At 49.3% G+C, this 13,761-nt stretch overlaps 1 protein-coding gene across 1 annotated transcript in view; it reads left to right on the forward strand.

Annotated features, from left to right (window-relative positions):
- Fntb (farnesyltransferase, CAAX box, beta) overlaps positions 1-5,318 on the forward strand; it is a 72,769-nt gene extending 67,451 nt beyond the window's left edge. The window contains exon 12 of the mRNA XM_010603038.3: positions 3,951-5,318. Within this exon, the coding sequence (XP_010601340.1) occupies positions 3,951-4,082 (132 nt within the window). The 3' untranslated portion in view covers positions 4,083-5,318. The remainder of the gene's footprint in view (positions 1-3,950) is intronic.
- The last annotated feature ends 8,443 nt before the right edge of the window (positions 5,319-13,761 follow it).

Below are 13,761 nucleotides of genomic sequence, written 5' to 3' on the forward strand. Positions count from 1 at the left end.
TTGAGATCTGTCTCAATGACAGACCTCAATGGTCTTTTCAGAGGGCTCATTTTCCCTTCAGATCCTTCCTGGGCCCCAGGGATCCACTTCCCTCCTCCTATTCTTCCCCAAGTTGTTATTTTCCACTGTCTGGATTCCAAATCTTGAATAGGTTGATTTGTTGCTGCTTATCACTTCACCATCTTCCTGGAAGTCACCCTTCAGTGGTCTTTTATAATTTTTTCCTTGAAGGACTTGCACTTTTTTTCTTAGATCTTTTGTTGTTTTGTTATTTGTTTGTTTGTTTGAGATACAGTCTTAATATGAAACCCAGGCTGAGCTTGAACTTGGGATACTCCTGCCTAAGCTTCCTGAGTGCTGAGATTGCAGGCCCCATGCTGGGCTAATTTTTTGGTTGGGTCATTGTCTAGTTTATGGTTTCTGTTATTTATTGTGACTACAGTCTCTTTTCTCCCATTATATCTTATAAGTGGGTGTTACTAGTACAGCAGTACCTTGGTTCATGAATGCTTTTGTGTGCAAACAATTTGGTTTGCAAACAGAAACAAATGTGACCTTCTATTCCAAAATCATAGAACAAATAAACTTCATGAACTGAAGTACCACTGTACGTGGAAATGCTACTGATATCTGTGTGTTAATAATTATAATAGTTTAAGAGCCAGGTGTGATAGCACACACCTGTAATCCCAGCACTCAGCAGGCTGAGGCAGGAAGATTGCTATGAGTTCGAGGCCAGCTTGGGCTACATAGTAAGTTCAAGACCAAACTGAACTACAGCAAGACCCTGTCTCAAAAAAAAAAAAAAAAAAAAAAAAAAAAAAAAAAAAAAAAAAAAAAAAAAAAAAAAAAAAAAAAAAAAAAAAAAAAAAGTAAAGCATAAGTTTTTTCTCTTTATCTCTGAGTCTTAAAAACCTTATTTATAGTCAGGCATAGTGTCACAAGATGTTATCTCAGCAGTAAGGGGGCTGAGGTAAAAGGATTATGAATTTGAGGCAAGCCTGGGCTACTTACTGGGATCCTGTGTCAAAAACAAAGAAACAAAATCCTTTATTTTTCTTGTTTTGCAGTGTTGTCTTAGATTCCCACATGATATTGACCACAGTAAAAGAGGATGTTCATGTTGTGCTTGTAATTCTAATGGGAAGGTTTTAATAATCTCACCAAGAAGTATGATACTCATTATAGAGTTGTCATTAAGACTTCATATCAAGCAAGCGTGTTAGTGTGCAACTGTAGTTACAACCTCTCAGGAGGATGAAGCAGAGGATGGATCCCTTGGGTCCATGAGTTTGGGGTGAGCCTGGGTAACATAGCAAAACCTTGTCTCTTATTTAAAAAAAAAAAAAAGGGCTGGGGATTTAGCTCTTGGTGCTACCACCTGCCTGGCAAGTGCAAGGTCCTGAGTTTGATCCCTGGTACAAAAAAAAAAAAAAAAAAAAAAAAAACACACACATTAAAAGAAAGCCAGACTTTACTAGGTTTTTATTTTAGTTGTAATTTAGTGTTAAATCTTAGTAAATACTTCTTCTCTGTCTGATTTTTGTCCTTTAATGTGGTGTGTTTTACTAGTATATTCTGATGTTTAACCCTGTTTGCCGGGCAAGTCCTTCTTGCTCATAGATAGTGTATACACCTGTATGTGTTTTTCAGTACACTGCTGGACTCAGTCTGCTCATATTTGCCTAGGGTTATTATTTAGGATGTGTGTGTGTGTGTGTGTGTGTGTTTATAAGAAAGATTGATCTCAGTTGTTTTGTTGTGCTGTTCTTTTCTAGTTGTGTTTCAGAATCCTATCACAGCCTCATAGGATCAGATGGGTAGCTTCCCCCTTCCCTTCTTGTCTCTGAGAAGGCTTCATGGGGTATGGATAATCTGTCGCCAGTTGGTCAGATAACACTTGCCTGAGAAACAGTTTAGGCCTTTACAGAGTCCCTTGTCTGAAATATTGGGTCCCGAAGTGTTTCAGATTTGGAAGGTTTTTGGATTTTGGGATATCTGCATGGACTTTACTGATTGAGCAACCCTGCCCTGAAAATCAAAAATCTGAAATGTTCCAAAATCTAAAACAGTAGAATGGCACTTCAGAGCATTTTAGAATTTTGATCCAGGGATGCTCAGCTTGAATATTTTTTGAGAAATGGGGAGTTTGGGCAGACGAAGCACTTAGTAGTGCTTTAATTTATTTATTTTTTAAAAATTCCTTCTTGCCAGGCGTGGTGGTGCATACCCGTAATCCCAGCACTCTGGAGACTGAGACAGGAGAATCACAGTGAGTGTGAGGCCAGCCTGGGCTATATAGTGAGTTCAAGACCAACCTGAACTACACAGTGAGACCCTGTCTCAACAGCAACAACAAAACTCCTCCTTGAGTCAATTTTGACAGTATATGTGGTCTTTACAAATTGTTTTAGTTTATCTGAATTTATATCTTTTGGCATTGTCTTAGTTGCTTTCCTCATTGCTGGGACAAAAATACCCGACACCCAAACTTAAAGGAGGAAAGGTTTATTTGGCTCGCAGTCTGAGGAGGTTTCAGTCCATAGTCGGCTGACTCCAAGGCAGGGTGGCGTGGCAGAGGGGGCATCATGGAGAAGAAACAGTCCCTGGCATGGCAGGCATGGGGGAGAGCAAAGCCACAAGAGCTTGCCTTTCCCTTTTATCCCAGACAGGCTACAAACCTATTGCCTGGTGCCGCGCATACCCAGGGTTGCCTCCATTGTCCACTCACTTAATCCCAGTACCACACCCTTAATCACATCCACACCTGGCCCAGCCACCTTTGAGACTCCCCGCCTCTGACCCGTGAGTCTTGGGGGCATCTGTTGCTGTTAGTATTATACTTCACTAGGGCTAGGAATAGAGCTGGGGGGTAGGACATTTGCCTAGCAATGTGCAAGACCCTGGCTTTGATCCCTAGCACAGTTTAAAAAGAAAAAAATTTAAGTCTCTTAAATTTCTTCTTCTGCAGTTGCATCCCCTTCAGAGAGTTCTAAATACTGGCCCAGAATTATGCCCTGTCTCAAATTTACTTTTGTTTGGGTTTCTGTGATGTGATAGAATAATGTCAAAGAATTTAAATATGTGGGCTGGGGATTTAGCTCAGTGGTTCCACCATCTGCCTCTCAAGCACAAGGATTGGAGTTCAGTCTCTGGTACCAAAAAAAGTCCTAGCATGTTTACTGTATAATAGGGTTGAGATCCTTTTGCTTGATTATAAATACAAACATTCGTTGTTCCAATAACTGAAATACACACACACACACACACACACACACACACACACACATAACAGTATAATGAAGATTAAAAACAATCACTTAATACTTTGGTGTATGAGCAATTCTCTCCTATTCATAGGTATTGTATCTATCAATAAATTATAAAAAGTAAGTTTGAGATAATACTGCACACACATTTTTTCTCACTGAGTATGTTACAGGATAACATCCCTGACCTGACCACTGAGAATCCACAGTGTTACAAAACCTGAAGCTTTAAGTGTCGCATTAGCACTTGTGACACAAGTAAGGACACAGCGTGTATCAGATCTCAAGTTTGATCCCCAGCACCACACACGAACTTCGTGGATTAGGGTTGCCTAACTGGTTAAGTCCATTAAAGTATTCCAGAATCCAGCAGACACCCACATCTGAAGCTCCTGTAGTCCCACACGTATCAGATAAAGGACACTCACCCTGTAAAGTCATCTGCCTGCATCATGCAAGATTTGAAATTTTAAATAGTTGAACAATATTCTCCTATTTCTCTGTAAGGTTTTTTTAGCAAATACCTTCATATTTTGAACCTTTGGGCCTTGAGTGGTGAATCTTTGACTCTTTGGTGATTTCTTATGCTGGATTCTCAGAAGTACATTTCAGGGGCAGAGGTTGTATGTGCTTTCGGGGACTTCCGGGCTGACAAGTCGGCATCTGCTCCTCTCTCTGCAGCAGCCCACACACCCCGTATACAACATTGGACCAGACAAGGTGATCCAGGCCACCACGCACTTCCTGCAGAAGCCGGTCCCTGGCTTCAAGGAGCCTGAAGATGAGGGGACAGCAGAGACTCCACGTGACTAGAGGGTGCATGCCGAGCTCTGTGCTCCCCACCTCCCCACTCAGACAAGGCTTTATGTTTCGGTACATAGTGCATCTGTGCTCCACAAGCCTTAGCCACTGTGGAGCTGTGGCTTTCTTCATCCTCCCTGTTAAAACAAAGCCACTGGCTCTAGCTTTGGAGGAAACAGTGGCGTGGATTTTAAACTTCTTTTCATCCCTATCAAACCAAAACCTGTCCACACGCCTGTGCAGTGAGGTGGGGAGCAGCCCCTCCCGCCAGCCCTCCAGCCTGGATGGTCACACAGAAACAGATGGTGTCTTGAGTGTCACAGCATGCAAGGCCACTGCTGTGACTCCCATCTGCACGGCAGTGTTAAGTCACCAGGGGAGACCCCCCTCCCAGGGTGGAAATCAGGCTGCTTCATCCCATGGTGTGGGGCCTTGGTGCCCATAAAGGCTACGTTGGGGCTGATTTAGGAAGTGCTTCTGCCTCTCACCTTCCACCCTAGTCCTTTGCAAGAGATAGGAGCTGGGGATGGAGGGGCAGATGTCTCCTTGAGTTGAGAATCATTCCCCTGCAGACTGGAGATCTGAGCCAGGTGCCTCTCTAAACCTGAGCTTGGGCACAGGCAAGATTTGCTTCAGCCCAGGTGTGGTGACTTAGACCCAGGAGAGCAAGTATGAGTAGAAATGTACCTCTGGTTCCACTCTGTGCCAGAGGAGGCAGCCCCCATGCCCAGCCCTGCCCTCTGTGTACCAGTGAATGTCCTCCGATGTCCTCAGGGCAGCGCCTGCAACCAGGGCCCTTCTGCGTGTTTCCATCTTTCTCTCGCCAGATTCTCAGAACACCTTCCTCCAAGCAGTGTTGTCTTTCACACCCAGAGTATTAACACTACTAAGTCTTTCACCTTAATTTATGACTCAGGATTCATTCTCATCCTGCCCACTCTAGACTCAGAGATGTCAAATCAAGTGCTAGACCAGCCAGCTGCCGGGGGCAGTGTCTGGACGTGCTGTGGCCTCCGCTGCCTCCTGCACTGAGCCCTTGCATGGTCAGGGGGGTGCTGAGCTTGGTCATCGTACACGGCTGCGGCAAGTTCCACGTCACTGTCCCTGCCTTCATGTGAGCACCGTGGACTGCAGGCAGACGGGCGCTCAGAGGTGCAGCATGAGGCTCTTTTCAAAACAACTGGCCACTCGCTGCCTCGAACTCCCTCTTGCTTTGGCGCACTGGCCTATGTGTTACCTCCTTGAAATAATAAAAGAATAACATTTTCTATGATGCCTCATTGGTTTTGTTTTTGTTTGTAGTACTGAGAATTGAACCCAGCACCTGGGCATTCTACGATGTCTTACGTGATCGCTTTCAGAAAGCGCAATACGGGAGTTATTGGGGTGGCCCGTAGGGTTGCTGGTCTCCAGTGCATGAGATTCCAGGGTAGGACATGGGTTCCGTCTCGCCTGCTGCCTTCACCAGCCCAGGAAGAAGTGGGCCCCCGAGCAGTATCGCTTTGCCAACTCCCTGGCACAGTTCAGTTTACTTTGCTCCCCAAGCCGCATTTCCTTCCCTTCGTCCATCTCCAGATACCCAGCACAGGCACTGTGTCATGGTGGGCAGGTTGATGCAGGGACAGGCCAGATCCTGTGGCCGCCAAATTTCCCAGATCTTTTACCCTGTCCCCAGGAAGGGCAGGAAGGTTGGGGCTTGCTCTATGGCTGCCCTGGGAGAGAGTAGAGGGTGTCCTCGGAGGATACACACATCCACACAGCCCAACCACATCTCACATCCAGGAATGTAATTCCTGCCCCCCGTGCTATTTTTGCTCTGCTAACAAAGGTTGGGCTGCAAAACAACATTCTGCAATGCATCCTTCCCCTCACCGTAACGAAAAGCAAAATGCTTTCTGCACAGAGCCTCTGGGTCCTGTGAGATAAACTGCAATCTTAATTGGCGTGATTAAGTAGCAGGCACTGCTGAGGCTGAGCTGGCTTCATCCCAAGTGACTGGACCCAGGAGATAAAGCTGGGCTGGACAGGAGAGAGGGCCGAATCCTGGCTGTGCTGTCGGTGTTGGGGCTGGCATTTCCACGAGGCCGCCTGGTCGGGAGGGCTTCTCCACTCAGCCTTCAGGCGGGACCCAGAGGTCAGTTCCCGCATTTCTCCACAGACCCTTCAGAAGACACTGGTACCGCTTTCAAGGTGGGTCACCCCCAATTAGTCTTTTCCCTGTCAATTAACACAAAGCTACCACACATCCCTAAGTCTGGATGGCTCCAATATTCTTATTCCCACCTCTGGTGCCTTAGAAGTTGGGATCCTACCAGCCCCTCTTGCAGAAGCCAGCATGGACTCCCCCAGATGACAGTGCTGGTAAGTGGTATTCCTGAGCTGTCTTCTCTGTCCGACACCATTTCTGAGGTGGGAACCACAGGCCGGAGTGTAGCAATAGCCCGTGAGAAGACACAACACAAAACCAAGCTGAAAGATGGCCATCCCTGTTCGCTGCTGCTCTTAGGAATCCTTCCCAGATCTGCTCCACCCCTGCAGCTCAGGGTTGGGCCAGTGAGCTCTCTCTGTAGCAGTGGATGCAGAACCTCAGGAAGACCACACCATGGGCCGTTTCCAGAGCCACTGGTCTGGGGCTGGATTCAGTCCAGCATGTGCGGTGCTAACACAGGCCCAGGACCACTTGGTGGCCACACAAAGCTCCCACAGCTGCTCCTAGAAAGAAAGCAGCACAGGTGCCCTGCACCAGGAAAGTACCAACACACCTGGGTGTGGGGCAGTGCCCTCCTACAGTCCTGACTCCTTGAGAGGCTGAGGCAAGATCACAAGTTCAAGTCCCACTTGGGTAATTTAGCAAACAGAGGTGTAGCACAGCACAAAAGTGTCCTTGCCTTCAACTCCCAGTACTACAAAAAGTAAGAAAAGAGGACCAGCCCAAATCAAGGAGCTCAACAGAAGCAGGTTTCCTTGAGCGTGGCCTTCACTTCAGGATCCACCGAATTCCCAGCGAGCTTCTGCCATCTCCCCAGAAGGCTTTCTTGAGTCTGTGTGTGAGACCCGAAGAGCCAGTTATATTTTTTCTCCCCTCTTCTTCTCCTCCCACCCCTCCTCATTCTCTTCCCTTCTTTTGGTACCAAGGATTGAACTCAGGACCTCACGCTTGCAAGGCAGGCATGGCCCCACTAAGCCTTTTTTTTTTTTTTTTTTTAATCCTTTGAGACAGGATTTCATTACCTAGCACAGACCGGCCTCAAACTTGAGGTCTCCTGCCTCGGCCTCCCAAGTGCTGGAATTATAGGTGTGCACCATCACCCCTCTCTATTCTTGTCTTTGATCCCACCGAAGCACAAAGCACAGTCACCCTTTCCCAAGCAGCTCTGTGGGCAACACAGCAATGTCCTTTAAGAAGCCACCTCTTAGGAAGACCTCATCTGAGAGCAGAGCTGTAACACAGCCAAGAAGCAGGCCTCCCCGAGGGCCAGCCTGTGTCTTGCTGTGCTGCTGCTCCTGGTGATTTGACATAGCAGATACATGAAGTTTAGAAAACTCTTAAGGTCACGACTGATAACGTACCCCTTACACTATTTCACCCGTATTAACTGTATACAGTGAGTTCCCAACTTAGGAACAAGTTGCAGGCCTTCAGAGGTACGCTGTATACGACTCACTTTGTCAGATACAAACCCGTTTGACTTACAAACAACTCTCCAGGAACCGAACTCGTTTGTAAGTCGGGAACTTACTGTACACTGTCCTTCAGCACGAGTTTCATAGCCAGGAATTAAAAATGGAGCTGTATGGGGCAGAGATGTGGCTCAGTGGTAAGAGTCCTTGCCGAAAACGTGGAAAGGCCTGGGTTCAATCCCCAGGACCATAAAAAACTGTTGGGGAGGGGAAGCTGGTTACCTTGAGCACGCTGTAGTTACAGCCAGAGTGGAAGCCATTGGCTTTACATGTGAGACTTGCAGATGATAATGCTGACATTCCACTAGGAAAACTGGCCAGGCATGGTGGTGCACGCCTGTAATCCCTGTACTTAGAAGGCTGAGGCAGGAGGATTGTGCCAGCCTGGGCTACATAGTGAGACACTCAGAAAACACCAAAGCCTTCAAATTAAAGAACTTGTCTGTCAGTCCGCTATGTTTACATTGACTCCACTTCCTGCCGGGAGTGGGTCATCCCAGCGGTTCAGCACCGACTCCTGAAAGGGGAAGAACCTCGGGTAGGAAATTGGTGTGCTTGTCCCTGCAGGCGCTCTGGGACCCCTGTGGCCCTGCAGAGACAGTCCCTCCTGGACGGCACAGCACAGCACAGCTCCTGTTCACCTCTCCTAACGCCGAGAGCCATGCGGTATTAGTGGGTCACAGGTCTATCTTGAAGGTCTGCTCAGTGCTGCCCACTTGGGGGACACGGACTCGCTGGGGGTGGTACTTTCCTGGTGTTTTGCTCATCCACCATCTACACCTGGGGGCGGCACACTTGTGGGGGGAAGGCCAGATGATGCTAGTTCCAGCTTTTCGGGTTGCACGGTCTCTGCTCCTATGTGCCACGCACAAAACCGCAGAAGCGTGGCTGTGCCCTGTGGGCTGTGATGAACACAGGTGGGGGCTGTAGTCTGCTCACCCCGATCCAGCTGGAATCTCATCTGTATTCACTCAGCATTCTCCCATGTCTTTCGCGTCTGGGATGCATTCCATTAATATTAGGTCAAATGACAGATGTGCTCGGTAAAGCCGGGGCCAAACCTTCTGGTCACCCACATGCCCAGCTCAGCGGCGCTCACTGCCTTGAATGTGGCAGGAGAAGAGGATGAGTGAAGACACCGTTTAGGATGGCAGAAAACCAGGCCCAGCTGGCTCAAAGCAAAGAGGAAGCAAATGTCTTGACTCCAGATGGGAATAGTACAGGGCTGAAGCTGTCAGCATAGCGGCCTCAGTGGGTTTCTGCCCCCACCTCAGGCTCTCTCCACCGGGCAAGAGGGCAGTGCCAGCAGCTCCAGACCCGACAGCCCATTGGCACTGAGTTCAGGAGACGAGAGCTCCCAGACATCCCAGCCTTGGAGGCCAGGTGAGGATACTGTGTTTCACAGGCTTTGAGCAAATGAAACGCCTCTCTGGCAAACAAGCCCAGCCAGAATACCGTGTGCTGGTCGCTTACATCTTGGTCACACTTTCCCTCTGGTGGGGAGTGAGGCTTCATCAGAAGCACTGTCTCGAGGGCTGGGGAAGGAAAAAAAAACCCAAATGCGAGTTAGGGAGGAAGCCAAAGGGGAAAAGGGTGCTAGAGAGGCAGGCGCGGTGGCTCTCAGCTGATCCTAGCTGTGATACAAAACGGTGGCAGACAAGGGTGACATCCATTCTATCCCAGAGTCAGTCTCTTTAACCTGTTTCTTTGCTTCAGTAAGTTTTTCAGGTTTGGTAGCAATTCATGTGGAAGCCAGTCAGCATGGCTTGTTGTGGCCTCAGTGATGGACTCAGAGCCAAGAATGTGACTTAAACCGGGCCGAGGCAGGAGGATCGTAAGGTGGAGCCCAGCCTGGGCAACTTAGTGACTTAGCAAGACCCTGTCTCAAAATAAAAGATAAAAAGTGCTGGGGCTGTAGCTCAGTGTAAAGGGTCCCCATTTGATCCCCAGAACCAAAATAAACCACGACTTAAAATAGCCTAACGAAGGGGAAGTCATGGACGTGCGATGGCAGGGAAAAGCAGCTTTGTTGACGTGTGGAATGGGAGCCTGGGAGCCTGTGACCACCTGAAAGGAGGTCAGCCAGAGAAGGGAGCTGGCACAGAGGCCTGGGACTCATTCCTGCGGCCTACCTGCCTCTGGATTCTCAGTTATTTGGGCCAGTCTGAGTTGGCTTTACTGTCGTAGGTGGACCTTGCCTTGCAATTTTTCAGCTTCACAGCGGTACAAATGTAAAGTGCATTCGGCAGCTACTGTACGCCTATGTTGCACAGGTCAGATGTATCACATGTATTTACGATGTTTGCAATTTCGCTTGCTGTCCGTGGAAGCGCATCCGTGCTTGGAGCTGAAAGCCCCCTGAAACGTACAGAGCTACTCCAGATCAGCGCAAGGCCACCATGGCACTTACCTGGTGGACACCCTCAGCACAGCTCCCAAACAGCAGCCTGTCATGCCTGGTCTACTCCCTCTCCTCACTTGACCTCGGCTCAGCTCCCCCAGGTGGACAACCTGTGGTTTACAACTGGAGGGACCGGTCGGACAGCTACGTGCGTCACCCCAGGTCTCCCTGCTGTGGAGTGCTGCCTGCCTGCCGCCCCAGACCTCCGAAGGAAGGGGCAGCTGGGTCCAGGGCACAGGGACTTGGTCCTTTCTGGGGCTGGCTGCTGAGGGCCTGGGCATCTGCCCCATCCTTCACCAGACAGGGACAGGGATGGCCAAGAGGGAGGGTAGGCCCTCCCCAGGCTTTCAGTGGGCGCCCACCTCTGCCTAGGCCGTGGCAGAAAGCCAGCCAGGCGCAGGCTGAGCCAGTGCTGCACAGCGCAGGGCGCGGGGTGACTCACAGTGGGAATGGTGCTGTCTTTCTGGGAGTTGACCGCAGTCTTCTCCAAGCCACTTTACCTGTCTCACCAGTTCCTGGACATCTTCTTCACCTCCCTGAAGCCACTGGCTTTGCCCCTGCTTTTTCACCTGCTGGTTCAGAAAGTTGAGAGAACCAGGTGTTTGTCCCTCTGTTTCATCCCACGCACCTGGGCAGGGCAGGGAGAGGTGCTTGTCACTAGCCCAGCTTGTCTCTCCCTAAGTAAACACAGCTCTGACAAAATAACAATAATAGCCAGGTGAGGTAGTGCACACCTGTAATCCCAGCACTGGGAGGCTGAAGCAGGAGGATCACTGTGAGTTCAAGGATAACTAGGGCTACATAGTGAGTTCAAGGCCAGCCTGAATTTATAGCAAGACCCTGCCTCAAAAAGCCAAAAACAAACAAAACAAACCCCACGATAATAATGTTCTTTTGGTGGGTAGAGGGTCGAGACGGGGTCTCATTATAATTGAGGTTGGCCTTGAAGTCACTATGTTGCCCAGGCTGTCCTCAGACTCATGGTGATCCTTCTTCCTGAGCTTCCAGAGTGCTGAGATTACAGGCATGTGCTGCCATTCCCAGCCAATAATTTTTGAAAATAAGCTCCACCCCACCCCACCCCCGTAATTCTTGGGCTCAAACCTAGGCCTTACACGTACTCTGTTACTGAGCTACACCCTCAGCTTCCAAATAGGCTCTTTTTCCCCCTTCCAAGATAGTTAGGTTAGTTTTAGATTGAGAGAATAACCTCCAGGACAACATGTCAAGTTCCCTTATACTCATGAGGCAGTTTGCTCAATTATTAGCCACATCTATTAATACGGAGCGTGTGTCACAGAATGGATACATGATCAGCTCAACTCTACACTTTATTGGAATCCCCTTAATCTTTTCCTAATGCCATCTTTCTGTCTCAGGACCCTACTTGGGGTCCATCCTATCCAGTCATTTCATCTCTTGGCCTTCCAAGTCTTGAGGGGTACAGGGGCATGGGTCAGGTATTTTGCAGAATGTCCCTCAGCGGGGCTCTGTGTGACGTTTTCACGTGGACGGGTCGGGGGTGATGGCTGTTTGGAGGGAGACCATGGAAATAATGTGCCACTCTCACGGATCAAGGGTACATGCTGCCAACTTGGTCTGTCATTGCTGATGTTCACCTTGACCGCCTGGCAGAGGCTGTAGTGTTTGTCAGGTGTCCCTTTCCCTTCTCTCCACAATGTGCCCTGTGGAAGGAAACTGCTATGTGTAGCTCACAGTTAAGGAGTGGGGAGTTAGGCTCCACATCTGTAAGGGCAGAATAAATAAGTTATCTGGGATTCTGCATGGGAGGTTTATTTTCCGCATATTTATTTATCAACATTTAGTCAGCCCGCTATATCTGCAGGTCCTGCGTCCATAAGTTCAATAAACTGCCAATTAGAAATACTGTACTTGAACAAAGTGTATCTGTACATGCACAGGTTTTTCCTTATAATCATTCCCTAAACAATATAGTGCAATAGCTATTTACACGGCAGTCACACTGTGTTAGGTATTCTCAGTACTCAGACGATAAAACATCAGGGAGGATATGTGTATGTTACGTGCAAATACTGTGCTTTAAGGGACTTTGAGCTTAGGGCTGCTATGTCCCCTCTGGGACTTGGTACCATAATGAGGGGCTTGAAGAGTCAGTCTCCAAAAGCTGAGGGATGACTGTACTCATATTGGGACAGACTCATGAATGTTACTATTTTTTGATACCAGAGATCAAACTTGGGACCTTGTGCTTGTGAGGCAGGGGGCAGCACCACTGAGCTCAATCCCCAGCCCACATGAATGTTGTCTTTCTTTGGGCTGTATTCCATGTTGCATTATTTACTTTGTTGCTCTAGTTGTTCCTGCTTTGACCATCCATAGCTCTTTCGGTTGGCTCTGTGTCCCTTTGACATACGTACCACACTTCCTTTTGATGATGATGATGATGATGATGATGATACATCTTTACCATCCCATTTTCTTTCCTTTCCTTTTGCTTTGACCAGGGATCAAACTCAGGACCTTGCTCTTGCCAGCAGGCGCGGTGCCAATGAGCTACAGCCCTGGCCTACCATGCCCTTTTCGAGCAGTGTTGCCTGTTGATAACCACTGACACTGGGCAGTGGGTATTCCTGGGTCTATGTTCTCTCACCTTTGGCCACCCTGCACACCTTGTACAATCAGCACACTACCTTGCATGCTGGTTATCTTGGGTGTGACACTTCACTGCCACCTCTGTACCGTGATGATGACCCTGGCCGACGGGACAAAGGGTGTGCTGTAGCCTGTAGTCACCAGACCAGACCGGGGTTCAGCATCACAGCTTGCTCAAGTGGGAAGGCTGGAGAAGCACTGTGCCAGGCCATGCTGACTAGTGGCTGTCACGTGAGATGAGGTGCTGCCCTGGGAGACGTCAGTGGTGACTGAGGCCTGTGGTCTGTGAAGTGCTCTTGCTGGCAACACCCCTGTCTTTCCCTTGTTCTTTGGAGCAGTGGGTCCTAAAGGGACCAGGAGGAATACGTGGAGTGAGAATGGTCCAGCGCACAGGTGCGGGAGCCTCTCCAGATGCTACATGAGGGCGTGAAGCTGGGAGGGAGGGAGAGCTCACGAGCTTGCCTAGTGCTGAGCTGACCTCCCTGGCCTGTGCCACAGCACCAACCCTCTCTCTTCAAGGGCCGAACTCACATTTGGGGCCCTGATGTGCACATTTGGGCTACATGTACCAGTCTTGTCTCTACCAGAGCGTCCTACAGAGCGGGGCCAGGCTGTGTAACCTGCCTAAACCTCCCCGGTGGGTAGCGCGGGGTGGGGCCGAGGCAACTGCAGAGACAAGGCCAAGGGTTCGGAATGAGCAGGCACTGTGGGGCGACAGTGCACTGACCACGCATCTGCTGGTCTGCAGAGTACGGGGCCAGGCCAGGCATGGGGTTAGGGTGGCAGCAGGGGGTGCAGGGCAGCTGAGAAAGTCAGAAGGGCCTTCCCGCCTCTGCTCGCTGCACATGGAGCAGAGCCCTGGCCTCACATTTCCTGCTGGAAAACGGGGTGCAGCTGCTAGAACCGAGCCCCTCTCCGAGCCTCCCACTAGGTGCTCACTGTGGACGTGACAATTCCTTTTGCAGCTGGCTGGCC

Source organism: Fukomys damarensis, unplaced genomic scaffold, assembly GCF_012274545.1.
Source record: "Fukomys damarensis isolate Sample0158 unplaced genomic scaffold, DMR_v1.0_HiC HiC_scaffold_21, whole genome shotgun sequence".
NCBI classification, from domain to species: Eukaryota; Metazoa; Chordata; class Mammalia; order Rodentia; family Bathyergidae; genus Fukomys; species Fukomys damarensis.